This window comes from Alosa pseudoharengus, unplaced genomic scaffold (genome assembly GCF_046254945.1).
Source record: "Alosa pseudoharengus isolate Yale_2024_CS ecotype anadromous, Long Island Sound unplaced genomic scaffold, YU_APseudo_1.1 YU_APseudo_1.1_scf_8, whole genome shotgun sequence".
In the NCBI taxonomy this organism is placed as follows: Eukaryota; Metazoa; Chordata; class Actinopteri; order Clupeiformes; family Clupeidae; genus Alosa; species Alosa pseudoharengus.
Genome location: NW_027468870.1, coordinates 7622640 through 7642007, shown reverse-complemented (window position 1 = coordinate 7642007; position 19368 = coordinate 7622640). Strand labels below are relative to the sequence as shown.

The following is a 19368-nucleotide window of genomic DNA, read 5'->3' as shown; positions in this document are numbered from 1 at the left end:
TATGTCTTTCATCAAAGATTATATCTAAAAATGTCATTATCAAGGTGATAAACAATGTAGCCTTAATACTTCGTATGGGAAGCGAACCTACGAACACGCAAGAAAGTAATTCCTTTCTATGCCGTCTCGCTGCACGTTACACCACCACCGAACGTAAGTGACGCAGAGTAGCACGATTCCTAGAATCACACGCATGTGAAGTTAAAACATTTTTAATCGTATAATCTTCATACATTCTTTGGAGCTAGTGAATGTGTAAATCCATGCTTGGTGCACTGTCGGAAAAAAACATTTAGGCCTACTTCTATTTTTGAAGTTGTAGGCTACAGTTGAAGAGAGCACAGGTTGACGGAACCATCTTTTTGGACTCGTTTTCCGACCGATTGTTTTTTTTTGCAACACAGCTTAATTTAGCTTGAAAGTTAACCTGCTACGGAGCAGGTTAGTTCTGTCAGAGCCCGTCTACGGAGAGCCTTGCCACTCCGTATTAAGTCCCATTGTACCGAATTTTGGTTGCAGTTCCACTAGATTTCCACTGGGGGCGATCGCCATGAGTGCAGAATGAATGGGAGTCAATGGAGCTAGACGGCTAAATTTGCCTCTTTCACCTGATTGTCGTTGACAAATCTCAGATTTGATTGTAGTTTGTATAACTTCAACATGGGTTATAGGTCAAAAGTTGAATGAACGAGTACTTATGTCCTTTTGATTTCTTACAGGTTGGGTCGTTGTTGCCCATAACACGCTAGCATTGTGCTAATGAATGACGTCATAGACACGTTTGAAAGGCTTTTTAGAACAATTAAGTGACTTTAAAAAATATAATACTCAACCAAGTGTATTTTCTTTGCCTCCCCTTTCGAAAACAATTTTCAAATTACTTGGAAAAAAATTATATCCAGAGAAAAGTGGATTTTGAGGGGTACAGCTCCATAGACCTCCATTCATTCTGCACTCGTGGACGAGCGCCCTCATGTGGAACCACAGCAGGAACTGCAACCAGTTCAGAAACCGGAAGTTTTCCGAGAGTGGCAGTTCTCCCCTTATTAGACATTCTCTGGTTCTGTGGCATAAATTCCCATGGTTACCAAACTGGGATTCACGTTAACCTCATTAATGGAACGGAATTCTCACTAAAATTAGCGAGACTTATCGAAATAAGCCAGGTTTGGCCTTTAGCGAGGTTGATGGAATACCCCCCTGGCTTGCTCGTTGTGCAACCAATTAAGCCTGTACGCTCTTGTTTTGGATTCATTGAGCGCAGCTCAGTAACTTATCCCGGATGTCTTAATTCTGCTTTAGTGCAACAGGCCCCAGGGGAGTGAAGTGAACATTACAATAACATTTGCTTTTTGCATCTTTGATTGATTGGTAGAGAGTGTGCCCACTGAGAGCAGAGGTTCCCTCCCCTAACCTTAGTGTGTGACAAGTTGAGTGTAGCAGCCTCGACACCTGAAACGTAGTCATTATTAAATACACTTCAGACTGCATGATTTGTATCATTACCCCAGCATTGACACTCGAGAGACTGGGGTAATAATTATGCTTCTGTATAAGAATAGCTATCACAATCAATTCGTTCCTTAAACATGCCATTAATCATTGGATAGACTGGAGTGCTTAATTAGCTTCTCACTGCTCAGCTACAAATTGTCAACCCCTCACATCTCAATTGCATTGCCAGTTCTGTTTATTTTAAAATTATTTTGAATTGTTCTCACTAGTTCAGAAGTTCTCACCGTTCTCCCCAAGAACCTGTTACATCCTCTGGACCACTATTTTACCCTCTCCTCTATGGATGATGGACCCTCTGGACCCAAACCCACCTCAGTGTCTGAAAGGTACAGCACTCACAAGCGATATCCAACGTAAGCTTCATTCAAGGTCAAACGATGAGGCCATAAAGGATGACTGAAGACAAAATGCCATATAATAGCGTTCATCTATGTACAAAAGTTCTCAAAGGCTTTTTTGTCAATGTTCATGTGTCATAGATCCAGTGCTGATTTGTTCAGTCAATGGACACATATTTGTATAGTATAATGGTTTTACATATTTGTATAGTATAATGGACATATTTGTTTAGTATAATATTGTTGTCGCTGAGCAAGTTATACAAGGGGAATGGCATTATCCTCTGAAATCAAAGAGGGCCATCTTGTGGTTAGATATTGAACTGCAGCTTGGGTGCTATTCACACATGCCTGGCCTGACCTAGATTTGCCATTTACCCGCATAATAGGATATCAGGGAAAAGATTCACAAAATCTTTACATGTCTCACTGTGTTTTCCACTGATGTATAGATTTTATCGTTGATTCATCTCCATATACTTGGAATTCTTTAGACTAGTTTTTGTGTAAGACAAAATGCATAACACCAGCGTACTTGGTGGATGAGTACATAACTGCCTTTATACATACACAATAAACCTTCCCGGTGGCTGTATTTGGATAAATATGCTAAAATAGGCATGTAATGATATGCATGCATCTCGGGTGCTTTCCGGTATAATGAACCCTTGGTGAACACCCAGTGTAATAAGTGTAATGAGGATCTCTGATGGTGTGATTCTATTCTTGTGAGCAGGACCTCTACTCCTTCATCACTTTTAACCATGATCTCAACACACTCCCTGAGTTTTCCTCTCACAGCTTCATTTAGCCTTATGACGGGGCAAGGTATTTATGCTTGCAAAAACGCTACGATATTAAGAAAAGCTTTTAGCTCAAAGAAAATGGAAGGCAGTAAATAGCAGTAATGAATGCTGCGCTGGCTGCCTATACTGAAGTGTAATTACTCTTTGCCATTACAGTGTGTTGGAACATTTTAATTGCTTTCAAGTGCATGAAGAAGTGCCTCAGGCCACATACTGTCAGGGGGCACTTGAAGCCATGTACAATGGAGAAGGTGGACAGGTAAAAAAAGAGTGCATTAATGATGTTGAAGAGTCGGAAACACAGCGAAACTCTCGAAACACCTTCAGACTGGCCATCTCTTGCGTTTATATGCACTTAACATCTTATAGTCTACTTTACCACACTAGCACGCTCTATGTTACATTATGGTGGTTAAAGTGGTTATCTTATTGTCTTCTTTAGAGTGCTTACCATAATGAGAAACACTGAGCACTTACATTCAGCCCTTCCCTGCAACATCCTAATATCTGAATATTATTTTCTATCGGTGCCTTTTTGGTGTCATATACTGTTTCCAATGTATGGTGTCTTACCTCTGTGTACTGATTGCTCATAAATGCTCATAAATGACTTAAATATGCATCAATCCACCTCACACCTAATCCGCCCCTCTTTAAATTCCTCACCATCCCCACCCTCATACTGAGGCTGCTTAAAAGGGAAACAGCTGGAAGTGAATGAGTGCCCCCCAGTGGAAGATGAATGACACATGCAAAGTGCCAATTTATCTATGCACACATCAGTTCTTTACAAGAGTGGGAGAGCCTTGAGGATGAAAAGCCAGAGAGTTGGACTTTTGGCAGAAATAAATTCAAAATAATTCATAGAAAAATGTATTAGGAACTGTGGGTTGCTATTTACAGAGATACAGCTGATTCTTTAAGATTGTTGAAAGGGGGTCCATACCACCCACCATTTCACAATCTACTGCCAAATCGACTGGCAAACTTTAATTCTGCGTCAAAGACTTACTTTCAGCAGTGGCCTGTTTCGCACAGCCTACTGCGTCATCTTGTTGAGTCATCGGCAGACGAAACGACAAAGTCACTAAGCAGACACTAAAATGGACTTTTTTAGAGAGACTCATATATAAACACAGTGACATGTGTGTGCCGCAGCCTCTTAGCTAATGATAAACACTCGAGGACCCTCCTCTCTCATGGGCGGAAGACACTCGATGTTCTCGATGAGGATGTGCTTGTCCTCCCTCTTGGGCGTGCCCACCGGTTGGCACAGGCTACTCCGGAGCCCCATGAGCGTCACGGGCACGTCCTTGAACAGGTGCAGCATGCTCACGCCGAGCACGATGACCAAGAAGCCCCCCAGGGTGCCCACAATGTCCACGCCGGTCATGGCCCCCCACTCTTTGAAGAGGACGATGGAGGTGGTGAGGACCACGGTGGTGAAGAACACGTAGTAAATGGGGTAGACCAGCAGCGTGTTGAAGGTGTCCAGCGACTTGTTCAGGTAGTTCACCTGCGTGACGACGGAGCCCACCAGCGTCAGGAGCAGGATCCAGGTGAGAGGGTTGCGCAGGACGGACGGGTCGGAGAAGACGGTGCGGATGGCGATGCCCAGGCCCTTGACCGAGGACACAGTGAAGGCGCCGAGCAGGGAGCAGATACTGATGTAGACCAGGATGTTGGTGGAGCCCCAGCGCGGGGAAACGTAGAACACAAGCACCACGCAGGCCACCAGCAGGATGGTGGCGTACACCAGAAAACCTGAGGGAGTGGACGCAATACTGTGGGAATGCTAAATAAGCCATTCAATATCATTTCTCATGATGTCCTTTAAATTACCTAATTAAACATAATATACCTCATTATATAACTACATTAATAGTCATGTTGGATATTACAAAAATATGTATTATCATTATCATTATTATTATTATTATTATTATCAGGAGTAATGGTAGTGGTGGTAGTAGTAGTAGTGGTACTATTATATAGTATTCTATTTTTTTTACTGTTATATAGTATTTTCATGTATAATCGTAATAGGTAGCTAAAAGAGCTATAGGAATAGCTGATACAAGGGCAATAGTAGTAGAAGTAGTAGTAGTAGTAGTAGTAGTATTAACAGTAGTAGTGTAGTAGTGTAGAGGTAGTAGTGGTAGTAATAGTAGTAGTAGTAGTAGCAGTGGTAGTAGTAGTACTAGTGTAAAAGTAGTAGTAGTAGTAGTATAAATAGTAGTAGTAGTGTAGTAGTAGTAGTAGTAGTAGTAGCAGCAGCAGTAGTAGTACTAGTAGTGTAAAAGTAGTAGTATAAATAATAGTAGTAATAGTAGTAGTAGTAGTACTAGTAGTGTAGAGGTAGTAGTTGTAGTAATTGTAGTATTAGTAGTAACAGTAGTAGTAGTAGCCATAGTAGTACTAGTAGTATAGAAGTAGTAGCAGTAGTAGTATAAATAGTAGTAGTAGTAGTAGTAGTAGCAGTATTAATAGCACTAGTAGTAGTATAATGTGGGATTGTAGTAGTCACTACTAATATCAACTCACCAGGGTCCAGTAATTTCTCTGTCATTTCCCTTAAGGTCGTCACCTCTTCCTCTTCTGGGGCATGGATAACCATTATGGTGCTGCCTAGTAGGCTGAGCAGACATCCCATCTTCCCCAACAGGTTCATGGACTCCCCCAGCAGGTAGGAAGACAGAACAGCACTGGAAGTGCATTAATTTACGACAAAAACTATCATGAACAGCAAATGATTGGCAATTCAACTATACATATCATCATTTGTCTTTCTTTTCTTCCAAAGTAAGGTAAAATGCATTTTCCTATTTCAGTTACAATATCAGTGTATTGTGAGGCATGAAACCATGTCTGGACTGGTCTTAAAAGCTTCTTGTCTTAAAAGCTTCTTTAATTCTAGCAGTCATTCATTCAACAGTACAGGAAGATTTCCGTTACGTTTAATACATTTTCTGTTTTTATGCTGACTTGCAGATGCTGAGTTTCACTTTATACAATCATCTGCTGAAACGTGTTAACGGTGCCAAGAGACGCTGTCACCAACCTGATGAGAACACTCAGGGCTCCCAGTGGAGTGACCACAGTAGCGGGGGCGAACATGTACGCAGCAAAGTTAGCGACTTCACCTGCTCCCACTGAAAAGACACACACACATATATGTAATACTCACTCCAGAATGTAATACCATCTAATGATGACAGATACATGACACATCTTGACACACACTACACTGTGCTATTACAATGAACCGTGGGCCAGTTTCCTGTACATTAAAGCCTAGTTCTGGAACTGGAGTTCAATGAAGATCTCCGCTGAATATTTATTTTAGTGTGGAACAAGGCTTAATCCATGTATGGGAAATGTACCCCTAATTAAAATAGCTGACGTGTATTATTGTATTGTACTGTATTGTATTGTATTTTTAATAATTGGAGGAAGGAACTAAGTGTATTATTGTATTGTACTGTATTGTATTGTATCTTTAACAATTATTTTATTTTAACCATCATCATTTGAAACTTACTTGTAAGGAGTCCACCCCACCAAACCCAGTCTTTCAGGTACCCATGTCCACCCTCACCTGTTCAAAGTAAAATAGTATGGTGTTTACTGAAGTGCTTTTTAAACTAGGCAAGGCATTAAGAACAACTTATTCACAATGGTGGCCTCTTATTACACAGCAAAGCCTCTAGAGGAAGGGGTAACACCTAAAAAAACTAGATGTACCGCAGAGCGGTACAAAATATGACCGCCGCCCAGTCCAGCACATTTTTTCCACAAAAAGAAATCACGCTGAAAGGCCTATATGATTCTAACTGTCTCACTAAATTGCATTATCCACACTCAATTCTCACTGGTATCTGCTAGACAACAAGTACCAAAACATGATTAGTTCATAGATTTCACATGTAAAATTCATTTTATACAACCCCACCTCCATCTTGCCTGTTCATAATTATGAGAAATTCTTGATTGTTTGTGTTATGTTTATGTTATGTGTGTGGGTGTGTGTGTGTGTGTGAGTGTGTGTGTGTGTGTGTGTGTGTGTGTGTGTGTGTGTGTGCGTGCCTGCGTATGTGCCTGTGCATGGAAGCGTACATATGTCTACTGTGTGAGTATGTGTCATGATTACTGTGAATGTGTGTGTGTGTGTGTATCTGTTTGTGCACATGTGTGCACATGAACTGGGCTAACATGACCCCTGGAGGCAAATATACGGAAAAAATGGTCATCCTAGGCCCTACAGTTCTCAAGATATTCACAGAGAACTGTGTCTGGCCTACCCTCCTTTCGGGGGGTCCAGTCCAGCGGGGGGGCTACAGATCAAAACGAAAAATGACAGTTCCATGCTATCCATGTGGGGGTACATGCCCACCAAGTTTTGTGTACCCCGGTCTTTCAGTGTCCCGGGAATCCTTGTTGGTGTACGTCACTAAATGTACACATAAAAGGCCCCCCATGAACGAAAGTACACAAAACTTGGCATGCATTCGGAGGGTGTCATAATGATCCTACACTTTCAATTTCGTGCAGTTTTGACCATGTCAGCCAGAGATATTGTGATGAAAACACCTAATTTTTTGCTTTTTAATTTTTAACTAGGTGGCGCTATACATGAAATAAGTGGTAATGGGATGGGTTGACATGGCCCCTTGAGATCAACATACAAAAAAAAGGTGGACCTCCTAGGCCCTACGGTTCTCGAGATATTCACAGAAAACTGTCTCCGGCCACCTACAGGCCAGTTGGTGTATAGTAACATAAATGAATTTATTGTGTGGCCCCCCATGAACGGAATTCCACGAAACTTGGCGTGCATTCAGAGGGTGTCATAATGATCCTACACTTCCAATTTCGTGCAGTTTTGACTATGTTAGGTCACAGATACCTGCGATTACAACACCTCATTTTTACTTTTTTGTGTTTAACTAGGTGGCGCTATACATGAAATGAGTGGTTATGGAATGGGTTGACATGGCCCCTTGAGATCAACATACAAAAAAAAAATGGTCCTCCTAAACCTTACGGTTCTCGAGATATTTACAGAAAACTGTGTCTGCCCTACCCTCCTTTCGGGGGGTGCAGTCCAGCGGGGGGGCTACAGATCAAAACGAAAAACGATGGTTCCATGCTATCCATATGGGGTTACATGCCCACCAAGTTTCGTCTACCCCGGTCTTTCAGTGTCCCGGGAATCATTGACAGAAATTTGGACATGCGAAAAAGAAAAGAAAAAAAAAAAGAGAAAAAAAAATCTGACTAAACCTATATGACCGCCGCTTCGCTGCGCGGCGGTCATAATTAGAAGTTAAAGAACAACTGGTGGTGAGGGAACCAATGGTGGGTCTTGGAGGAGATGATACTCAGAGGTAATTGCTTTGGCAGCCAACCCTTGGGGCTGTGATGGTATGAGAGCCCTGTCTTCCAAGAAAGAAGCAGGCAACTCCATGTCCCCTTTCTAGCCCCCTTTGTGATTTCAACAGATGCTCTTTAACTGAAGGCTAGCTACTTTACACAGGACCTTAAATTACGCACTGTTCATAAAACATTCACATTACAATGTTCTACAATCAATACAATATATTTTACAATATTTTTACTGCAAACAAAATGTTCAAATGTCACCGTAATTGGATTGGATTTGAATTGGATTGGTTTTCTATTAGATTTTCAATTTAGTTGTCTCAATGGAGCAAATGGGGTATAAAGCAGTGAGACATTTGACACACACATACAACATGTTTCATATTACAACTGTCATACAGTATCAAATGAATCTAGTGAAACCATCAGAATCTTGAGAGATAAAAAGATGCTGAGATGTAACATACCTGCTCTTGTCTGTCCATTGCTGGCAAGACACAGCAAAGCTTTCTTCTTCAGAATTACACTTCCTCCAATCAAGAAGGCCGATAGCACGGCAAGGCTCAGGCCAATCCAGAAGTTGTAGTTGTTCCATTTATCAACGGAGAGTGCATCAGTTGTGGAGTTGCTGTTGTCATAAAGTGTGGCGTTGATTGAGGAAGTCTCTGTGTTTATTACACAGGTGGAAGTTCGAGCTGGACACAGTAACCTGACAGCAGTCACTACAAGAGGAACAAAGGAGACAAAGAGTGAAAACAGAGGATGAGGGAAACTTGTCGGTGGACATGCCTGGCAGAAGTTGAGCTGGGATAAAACGAATACATCTGAATGTCTGTCCGCGAACAAGATACCCCATAACCATTTTGGAGAACAGGATTCAGCAGTTCCCCATTGTGAGAACTGCACTTGGCTAGATATCTGTATTTGCATGCACAATTTCACCACAACATGTGTATGTTAATGTTTCCATAAATGTTATAATGATCAGTCAGATACAGTAGAATATATTGGTTTTGTTGAGTACACAGTATAAGACAATATCTGTTGAAGATTTTTTTTTCTTCAGAAAATAAGGCATCATTATCAAGAGACACATGTTAGCAAGCAACACATTTTTACTAGAAGGCATGTCTCCAGCTGTGATAATACTCTTTGCTCCCTTGTTATAATTTTAAAACCAGTAATTGGATGAAACATCCCTACAGGATACAAACCCCCACACAGCCCCCATGTCAGCAGTGTCATGAAATGTTTGCTGTGTCAATAAAGGTGTTTGAGCAGTGAGCAGCATTCACGAGTGCATAGGCACTTTGAACGCACCTGCACTTTGAACAAACTATTACAACATTTCTATTACAACTACATCTGTTTCAGTGACAGGATAACATTTTCAATGTCAAATGGGTTGACAAAAACTAGCACAAGAAAGGCATACAACTACAGATAGCTCTACTTCATCACATACAGGTAATTAACGAGACTCATAATTCAACAAGTTCCTTTCTCAAACTTGATCTTATAGCCTATGCTTCCCATACAATACCTAAACTACCTACGAAAATAGCAACAGCGGTATTATTACTACTTACCATTTTGGCATATATCATCAGATAAATGTACATCTTGCATCATGTCGCCTATTGACCGGAAAGATTTTTTGGCTATAAGACAACGTTGGTCATGGCTTGGTAATCTTCATGTGCTAGGCCTACATTAATCCTCGGTTTCGGTTTCTGTTGATATTTCGGATGATACTTTATCACTTCGTTGTCGATGTGATGAATGTTCCAAAATCAAGTGGCTTGCTTTCACAAATGCATGAGCAATCTCCTGGATGGGGTGAGCAGACAAACAACCTGCTCAGGTAGGCTACTTTGTCTGCCCCGCCCATGTGTGTCCTCATAGGTTCGGCTCATAATGTTACTGTCTGTAGTCTCCTGGTTACTATTGGTTATGAATATGTCAGTGGTAGGGCCTATACTTGAATCTTTGGCATTGCTACACTATCAGAAATGTATTAGGCTACCAGGTTAGATTTTCGACAAAAAAGAATGGACAAAGCATTTTTGGTTCACAGTATCTGTGGGGGATTACTACCCTTAGCTGAGCGTCCACAGTTTTCTGCTCAGTTCCCGAGGGCGTGGCGGTTTACACATCAAACAAACATTTGTTTAGGGTGAAATGCGCGGCACACCCTAAATTGAAGAGGAATGAAAAGCCATTCATGTCTATACTGGTTGAATAGCGAGGGCCCGTTAGCCACAAACACGTCATATTATTTCCTAATCTTGTTGGAGTAGTTGTTGCTTTGTGAGACAACCCCCCCACCCCCAAAAAAGAAAAAAAGAAAATGATACCAGGGTAGAGCATAGAATGGACATTAAATCATACAAAATATAATAATGTTGTTCATTTGGTCAGAGTGGACGATCTCAGGGGGAGATAAATATAAAAGGCAAGTATAAATGAGGATGTGGGTAACAATCATAACTGCAATGAAGACCACCACTTATGGCCTTCCACAAAGCTGTACAATTGCATTATGCAATTTTATTTAATTAAGTGCCATTATGAGTCAGACAGGTTTTCCGGCTTTTCAGGGGGCTTGACTGTGAGGTTTCAGCTGTGAGGTGTCAGATGACTGGTGGTGTGCCAAGCTGGTTTGGTTGCGGCAAGTTCTCCACCGGGAAGAACAGTGAAGGAAAAACAAACACACACAGGGAATGAGAACTGGGAGATATGTAACCAGGTGACTAAAACAGGGCCTTTGTTAGCCATTCATTTCACAGCCATCCAACAATCCAAGGATGTTGACACGCAGAAGCTATTACATTGGAACCATTAAGGTAGGGTGACCAGATTTGGGTTTGTGAAAAAGAGGACACTTCAGTGGGGGGGGGGTCGACATGGTGACTATGTATGATAATGAGCTTGATTGGCCAGCCCAACGCTAACAGGAAAACACTGCCTCAAAAGACTATTTTGAACACTTGAAAGTTTTCAATGTGCAAGAACAATAATTACAATAAAAGCGAGCTCTATACGCGCAAGATATATTTGGATGGCAACCCATCTTTAATGTTGCATATCTCTAAATTTGATCCAAGGTCTTTCTGAAAATACAAACTGAATCTTTTACAATAGCCTAGCTCTATAATTTTGAACAATCTGTTTTAGAGCTTAATAATCCTGACTTGTGAAAACAGTTGTGTTGATGGGGACTGATGTGGATATGTTGTCCATTTTCTTATATCTATTCAATCATGTCTGGTCTATTATTAGGCTTACCTCTTTTCAATCCATTATTATTAGATATTTTTTTGTAAAGAAATAGGCCTACATCTATCCCTTGTGTTATGCCAACATATTTAATTCACCTGCATATAGGCTACAGTAGCCTACATAGAGGATTATTGACATCTGCTGTTGTCAGTATGCAGGCTATCCTTTAAAGGCAGTTTAAAGGGATAACCTAAGTGCAGTTTCCTACCCAAAGCTAGAAAGTTGCTAGGTCGGCAATCGTCCAGAGAAGGCCGCTCAGACAATGGCAGAAGTGTTCGTCATGTTATGTTTTTTACAGTCTATGGTTATGATTTGATGTGCCATCAAAATGTTTTTGGAGACGTAATGTTAAAAGGTCGAAAAACTCTGTCACTTTAGCTGATGAGCTCTCACCCCTCGCTGCCGTTTGATGCTTTGCTGAATATTGTGTAGCCTACCTGTAGGTCGGTCGTTGGCAGCTTTATTTGCGACCGACATGTAAGTGCCTGCTTTGCAGGTTAGGCACTCAGCTGTTGATATCGACCGAGACAAAAACATGGAAATTTACGTTTTTAATTCGTCAGTGAACTTAAACTAAACAAGGAAGTTTGCGCTATTGAGGTGACTGACTGACCAATTAAATGTTTGAGATTACTATCGACCAATGACGGTAGCTAAGGTCAGGCTCAACACCCTACACTTTCCACTCAATGCAAAGCGATCTGTAGGGGGAGGGCGTGACTAGTATGTGAATGAAAGACATAGATATATAGGCTATCCATGAATCAAACATGAATGAAAGAGAGAGCAATGCAAATTCGCTGTAAACACGTTTGAGGCGAAAATAAACAAAATCCCGGACGACTTTGTAATTCCGCCCGGACACATTTTTAGGTTTCAAAAAGAGGACATGTCCGGGCAAAAGAGGACGTCTGGTCACCCTAATTAAGGTATTGTGTTATTGTGTACTGTTCTGAAAAAAGTGAGTAAATGTTTGTGGGTGGTGAAAAGGAACTGCCTGTAACTTCCTGTGCCACCCGGCAGGTTAATAGCCATCTTTCTCACAAATCCACACAGAGATAACCTGTACTCAGGCCATGTTTGAGAAACGTTTGCCCTTTTGGAAAGCAATCATCCATTTTGTTTGAAATGTCCTCATTTCAAATAGCCATATAACACAACAGCTGTAAATATCTTGTATTTTGTTTGAGAAAAATAGGCTACCATAAAATACGTAAACACACTGACTGGTTTGAAATTATTTTATTGATAGAATGAGTGCTTGCTTCCTCATGAAAACATTATGCCATTTCCTATTATGTCCAGCAGATGGAGACATACACCTAGAAACTCAACATTTTTTTTTTCTGCCTCTGATTTCATACATTGTCACTGGCTCTCGTAAAAGATACCAGGGTGTAGTTAAAGTAATGATATCAGGCTCGGACTGGTAATCTGTACAACCGGGCAAATGCCCGGTGGGCCGGTCCACATGTGGGCCGGTGAGCTCCGGGATTTAAAAAAAAAAAGTTATTTAGCCTATTTGCGGCCCGTCATGTAGGCCTAGGCCTATCCTATAAATGCAGTTGCATCCATTTGGCTTGGGGGGTGACAGGTCAATCATTTTGGCCTCTTCATGACAGGTCCAGTGTGTGTTACGATCGCACCCCCCTGCCCCACCCCTCAAGTGGATTTGTCCAAGCAGCCTCTAGTTCGAGTTGCATGGTAGCCTAGGCTGTATGTGCACTCCGCTGGCTGGTGTTCACATTATCGCAGTTTAACCGTAAACAGCAATCAGAGGTCTAGTTTTATTCCATAAATATATTGTTTTTATAGACGTTAGTTGCACGCGCTACCAAGAGCTTCCATTTACTGCACCATAGGCTACTGCGGTTCTGTCAACATAAAAAAAACTACGGGTAGCCTACAATTTTCGCACAACTTGGTGGAAAAGTGTAGCACAGGTTAAAGAAAACCCATTCATTTTTGGAGCTGATCCTACTCAAAAGAAACTTCAAAGTATTTCCCATATTAGGCCTAGCCTTTTAGCTCACAACGACAGTGAAAGTGAAACTTGGAAAGTCAACAATCCCCCGAGTGTTACATTCGATGCACAATTAATCGCGAGTCGATGCAGGTAAAAATTAGGCTATCAACTGGTAGGTTAGTAACGAAGGTAGCCTAATTTTGCAAAATGTGATGACGGCACACAAACTAGGGCAAAAACGTTTAGTATAGCCTACACTTGTGGTGATAGCCTACAGTTAATGTGAATCGCTGACTATAACCAAAGTAAAGGAGAAGATTTGCACCATATAAAGGCTGTGTTTTTGTTTCTACAACATGTTGGCACAAAACGTAATTTCTGTCAACTATGACGATGTCCATGTTCAGTAGCCTATATTTTTCATTTAGTCAAGCAGTGACGTGTGGTTTAATGCATGGGGTAACATGACGTGAGACAGACAGAATATGAGCCTGTCTTTAGTAGCCTATCCCTGAATCCTGTCCCTCTCCATTTCAAATCACTTTATCCAAATCTAAATGTTTGGGTTCAGTTTATGAAGTGTTGCTACAGCATTTTTTTTTTTTTTGGGGGGGGGGGGGGTCGTCGGTCCAGTGGTGGGCCGGTCCAGGAGAATATTGCCAGGGCCGAATTTTGCTCCCAGTCCGACCCTGAATGATATAGATATTGTCACTAAAATTAAACCTTTAATATAGACTATTTACCGAAATATCCTCAAATACTAGATGTGAATCAAATTTTTGGTCATACTTACATTTATATTTAAAGACCTTGTGTAGCCTAACTATCAAACACCTACTCTTTGAATGCAGAAGATATGTATAGATTCTTGGCCTTTTTTAAACATCATCTGGAGGAGATGCTATTGGTGAACACAACACAAACGGTTAATTTCCCCACAAAGCAAGCATAGAAGTGCCAGTATTATTCATGCAACATCTTCATTTTCAGACTTCACTGCGCTTTCAGCAACACTGAACACTGATTCAAAGTTTTTTGTGTGTAATATGGTAATAATCTCTTTTACTTTTGGGGTCAGCCTGAATTTTATTCAAAAAATTGCACAGTGTCATTTTGAGGGATTACTTTGTTTTACTCTTTTCAATAATCTTCCTAAAGTCACAGTGGGTTGTATGTTTTGTTCATAGCTGTGACATTTAAAGCAGTCTGGAAGGACATCAGCACTGTCTGGGAGTCTCTGTTACCGCCTCTTCTCACAGTAAAAGAGGCTTTCTTCCCCACCCCCTATTCTAAAAAATCTCCTCATGTGCACTGTGGAGAAGCTCTCTACTGGAGCTGAAGGACAACTTTATTGAACAAAGAACCTAGACTGGGTAGCCTGCCGTGCTCTTATTGATCAGAAACACAGAGCAGTCCAAACTCTTTCATTCCGTCTTGACTTCAGTGGTATCTGCTGAAGGTGTTATCCTAACCCTATTATAGCCAGTCCCTCTCAGCCACCTTTCCAAATCAGCATGTATGGGCAAGTAAAAGATGTGTCTATGCACACAGTCCTCACTTCAACTCATAACATTTTTATAATGATGTTATAGCAAAATATGCTATCAAAAAATGACTTGAAATATATATATACATACATATATATATATATAGAGAGAGAGAGTTGAGCTCAAATATCATCAAGCACTCGCCAGAATTGCAGACCAAATGATTGCTAATGAAATCATTCACTCCATAATAAAAACACATATTTTATGTGATAGACCATTTGGAAAAGAACATAAAACCCAAATCATTATCTTTTATGTCATGCCATTATTCATACTCACGCATCATTCCATTCACATAATCCTGGCTGCTTAACAAACAGTGAGAACGAGGAAGAGGAGGAGATCCAGCTTCAGTCTCCAGCAACAGCAGCAGCAGTGGCAGTCTTGATCTCCACCATCAGACCCCCATGAGATTCAATGCTTGCACCTCTTACAAGAGTATTCTTTCATGCGTCTACCTTGGATAAGCTTTACACAATATTGGCATCAATCCATATGCCTAGAGGGGAGATCCTCGCGAATGTGCTAAGAAATCAAATATAAGCACTGAGGGGAATCATGACTGGTAATCAGGTTTTACATCACCACAAAGGAAGAAAATAGTAGCTTATTCCCACATCTACAGTAATACAAGACGATTATACAAACACCAATGAGTTAAAAAAAAAAAAAAACTTGCTTGTGGAAATGGTTTCTGCCACGCGAATCATATATATTTATTTCAATAAGATTGAGCCATAGCTCTCAGGTCTGTTAGTTTACACACATTCTCCGATAGAAGTGCGTGGCCCGCGGCCCGCAGCACAGTGTCAACATGGTGCCCAACAAGTCAACACCTCCAGTGCCAGCATCAAAGCACAGACTACAGTAAGTGGCCTGAAGCCCGGCAGGCGTCAAGGTGGGTATCAACTACCAGCCACCAGCGGCGCTGTGCGATGGAAACCCGGCCAAGTTGCTGAGGGCCTTTTGTGGACAGATCAACCAAAGCCACAGTCTTCGCTGAGCCCTGGGCTTGTCTCGTCTACAACCTTGACCTAGTGTTTGCCAACTGGGTCTTTGTGGACAGAGAATGGCAGGGGGTGGGAGTGAAGGTAAGTTCATGGATGCTAGAGAGGACACGGCTATTTAAATAGTCTGTGAGGAAGTTGGGGTACATTGATACTCTCTGTGGTGAAACTGAGTGATTAATTAAAAAGCATGGAAGAAACAGGAGAAGTCATACTGTGCGGAAGGCTCACTGACCAAGGCACTGCTGTTTGCTCTTGGGTGTCTCAGCGAGTTCTTAGCATGGGCCTAGTTGTTCCTACTGTTTCCTGGACAAGATGCATTTGCTTCAAAGCTCGAATCCTCTCCATCTCACTTCAGACATCTTCACCGAGCATAGCAACCTTAGGCGTAATGGTGGTTATCTGGGCCTGCATTGAAATGAAGCTCCTCAGGCGAAGGGTGCATGCATCTGGAAGCCCCCATCCTCCCCAGATACACAGTGATTGAATTATTAAAGGGGGCATTTGGCATACATGCACTCCAGACACTGTATCCAAAAAGGCCCGAGTGAAGAATTATGGTGAATTGTTTTCTTGCATGTTTTATTCATGATGTATCTGGTAGGTCTAGGTCTTTTCCGTGCTGTTGACTATTTCTATGTGTTCCTGCACGTATGTGTACCACATTAAACTCTATATGATGTATATGACCAGAGTTCAGGGAGCCTTTATAGTGGTAGCTTTACTGGTATACCTCATTTACAAAGAGTTTGTTGAGCTTAACCAAAGCACATCTGTTGGAACTGAGCCTCAAATTCACACTGGGTTTTCAACCGAACAGCAGTGTGTTTCATTTGCCAAAAACGATATTTATCGGGGGATGAAACCATTTCTCTCCTTGTCTGATGTGCCATGTGTATAATTATTATTTGAGGGACTCCGTGTATAGTCTCTTTCCCAGCAGACAAGCAAACTCAGTATAAAGCCAACATTAATTTTTAATACGAGTATTATTAAATAAACAAAGCAGATCTTTGTATTTTGACTTGACAATTCAAGCCTACATTAGTGAGTCTGGTATCTATGGGACCAAATGCTATCTCTGTTGTCAAACTTATCTCTCTGTACCCTCTGCTGTCATGGGAGTGATAGCAGGGACATTTTCATTTAGCTTGGTCCTTTTACTGTCATTTTCTTTTACCTACAATTGCAATGTCCCTCTGAAGTATGAAAGGTTTACACAAATGATTACTAAGTAGTTTTTAACTCAGTTGATGTGGGACTGCCTGGATTCCATGTGAACAGAGGTGGACAAAGTACACAATTCCTTTACTTAAGTGAAAGTTGCTAAGTCAGATTTTTACTTAAGTTGAAGTACAGAAGTACCTTTTTTAAAAATACTTAAGTATTCAGCAGTACAAGTATTTTTCCTTTTTGATCTATTGTAATGTAATGTTTATTGGGTTATTAATAGGGTATACATCCTTTGGTCAGTCATAGGACTTAAAGAAACCTTTAGTTCCTTTCATCCGACAAAAACATTTGACCTATTTTCATAACTTTGCAACTGTTCAAATAGATGCAATAATATAATTTAAATCATTATTTATTCTCTGTTCACAAATCTAAAAACATGTTCACTGCCAAATACAAAACCAGAAAACTCAATTATGAGTAGATTATGTATCGCTTAATAATGTAGGGTAAAGCTATGTGGTGTGGAATTTCATTTCAATTTTTCAATGATCATGGAGGATAGCCTGGTTTACACCAGACCACTTCTCAAATCTCAATTGCTAACAGGTTCGTCTGGGTTCTCCCAGGCTACATGGAAGATGTTCTGATGAAGAATCTTTTGTCACCATCATTACCACAGCCAATTCAGCCAAGTTCAAATTGAACTATTGAAAAAATTGAAATGGACTGGTCTACAGCATTATTGCATTTAAAGAATCAAATGTGGTTAAAAGTAACGAGTACTTCATGCTCATATTTCAAATGTAGTGGAGTCAAAAGTACATTATTTGTCTTTTAAATGTGGTGGAGTAAAAGTCACAAGTTTCCAAAAATATTAATACTCAAGTAAAGTACAGATACTTAAAAATCATACTTAAGTACAGTAATCAAGTAAATGTACTTATTTACTGTCCACTTATATGCATGTGAGAAGGGTTGCCTTTTAACAAATCTTCATAAAGGTTATCAATCAGAGACACTTCTTACTACACTGCTCAAAAAAATCAAGGGAACACTTACAGTTTTCCACAATTGGTTCCACAAATTCCACAAAAACACATTTTTTGAAACCTTCCACCCTTTTCTCCATTCTCAAACTTCATTCACAGAATGTCTGACAGTTCTTGCAAAATAAAACACTCGCCTCAAAAGTTTTACTCGTGCTCAGAACCAAACAGTGTCAGAGTACCGATCCAGTGTATGATTGAAGGGTTCCCTTAATTTTTTTGAGCAGTACTGCTCAAAAAAATTAGGGAACACTTACAGTTTTCCACAATTGTTAAAACACATTTTTTGAAACCTTCCACCCTTCTCACCATTCTTAAACTACAATCACAGAATGTCTGACAGTTCTTGCAAAATAAAACACTTGCCTCAAAAGTTTTACTTTTTACTACCAGTGTATGATTGAAGTGTTCCCTTATTTTTTTTTTAGCAGTATATTTCCTGACATACAGCAATACTGATTGGGTGCATGGTCATGTAATATGAAGTTGGTCTGCAGCAGCATGCCCATAGACCCCCTCTCTCTCGCTGCAACCCATTTGATTGTCCTCACCAACCCTCTTCACCCCCACAGCGCTGCTATGGAATGAGAGCAACATGCTATTAGCAGCAAGTGTCAGCGAATGAGATAAGCAGGCTTCATCGCACAGTAAATGCAGTGCTCATTTTCTATTTTTGAAACGCCCTTTGTTCATCGCATGTGTTAAATTAATTGCCATGATCACTCAAACTCAAGTCCTGCTCTAGACCTTTAATTCCAGTTGGCATGTGCACTGGGAGAAAATACACGCTGGTGCTGACAGCTTTTAGGCTCGTTTTTGTCTGTGGCTTGGAAGACAGTACAGTTAGTAACAGCAGCAGCAGCAGCAGCAGTGGTAGAGGCATTAGCAACGTAGTAATATAAGCAGTAGTCCTAATAATGTTGGACCTCAGAGCTGCTATTAAGAGCAGTATTCAAATTCAACCTGTGATAAACTGTAGTAGGTGCCAAGGGTTACTGTATAAATGTCCATAGGTGAAAGTAAAGTTCCTCTGAATGACATCATAAAATGAGCCCAAATATACCTTTTTCATAACCAGTGTGATGTTCTTCAGACACTTCTAACATTAGTATTGTTGGAGTGACTTCAGGCAGTCTCTGGAAGATGGTTGTAGATATTTGAGCTCGACAGGCAATCAAATTACACCCCTCCCTTCCATGCTCCGTAGGATGTGTTGAGGTATGATTGGCTGGAATAGTACATGGCTTGGTTTCCAGATGTGTTTTAGTCATGTGAATAGTACCTAGGGCTGTGTAGGAAA

The 19368-nt window shown here is 40.8% G+C and overlaps 1 protein-coding gene across 1 annotated transcript; it reads right to left on the bottom strand.

Moving 5' to 3' along the window:
* Window positions 1–2809: 2809 nt before the first annotated feature.
* nipal4 (NIPA like domain containing 4) lies at window positions 2810–9998 on the bottom strand. The gene is made up of 6 exons (XM_076273487.1): window positions 9631–9998; window positions 8509–8763; window positions 6201–6257; window positions 5721–5811; window positions 5204–5364; window positions 2810–4423 (listed from the first exon to the last, which is right to left on the bottom strand). Exons 1-6 carry the CDS (start codon window positions 9671–9673, stop codon window positions 3822–3824), a joined length of 1209 nt encoding a protein of 402 aa, XP_076129602.1. The 5' UTR covers window positions 9674–9998; the 3' UTR covers window positions 2810–3821.
* Window positions 9999–19368: the final 9370 nt, after the last annotated feature.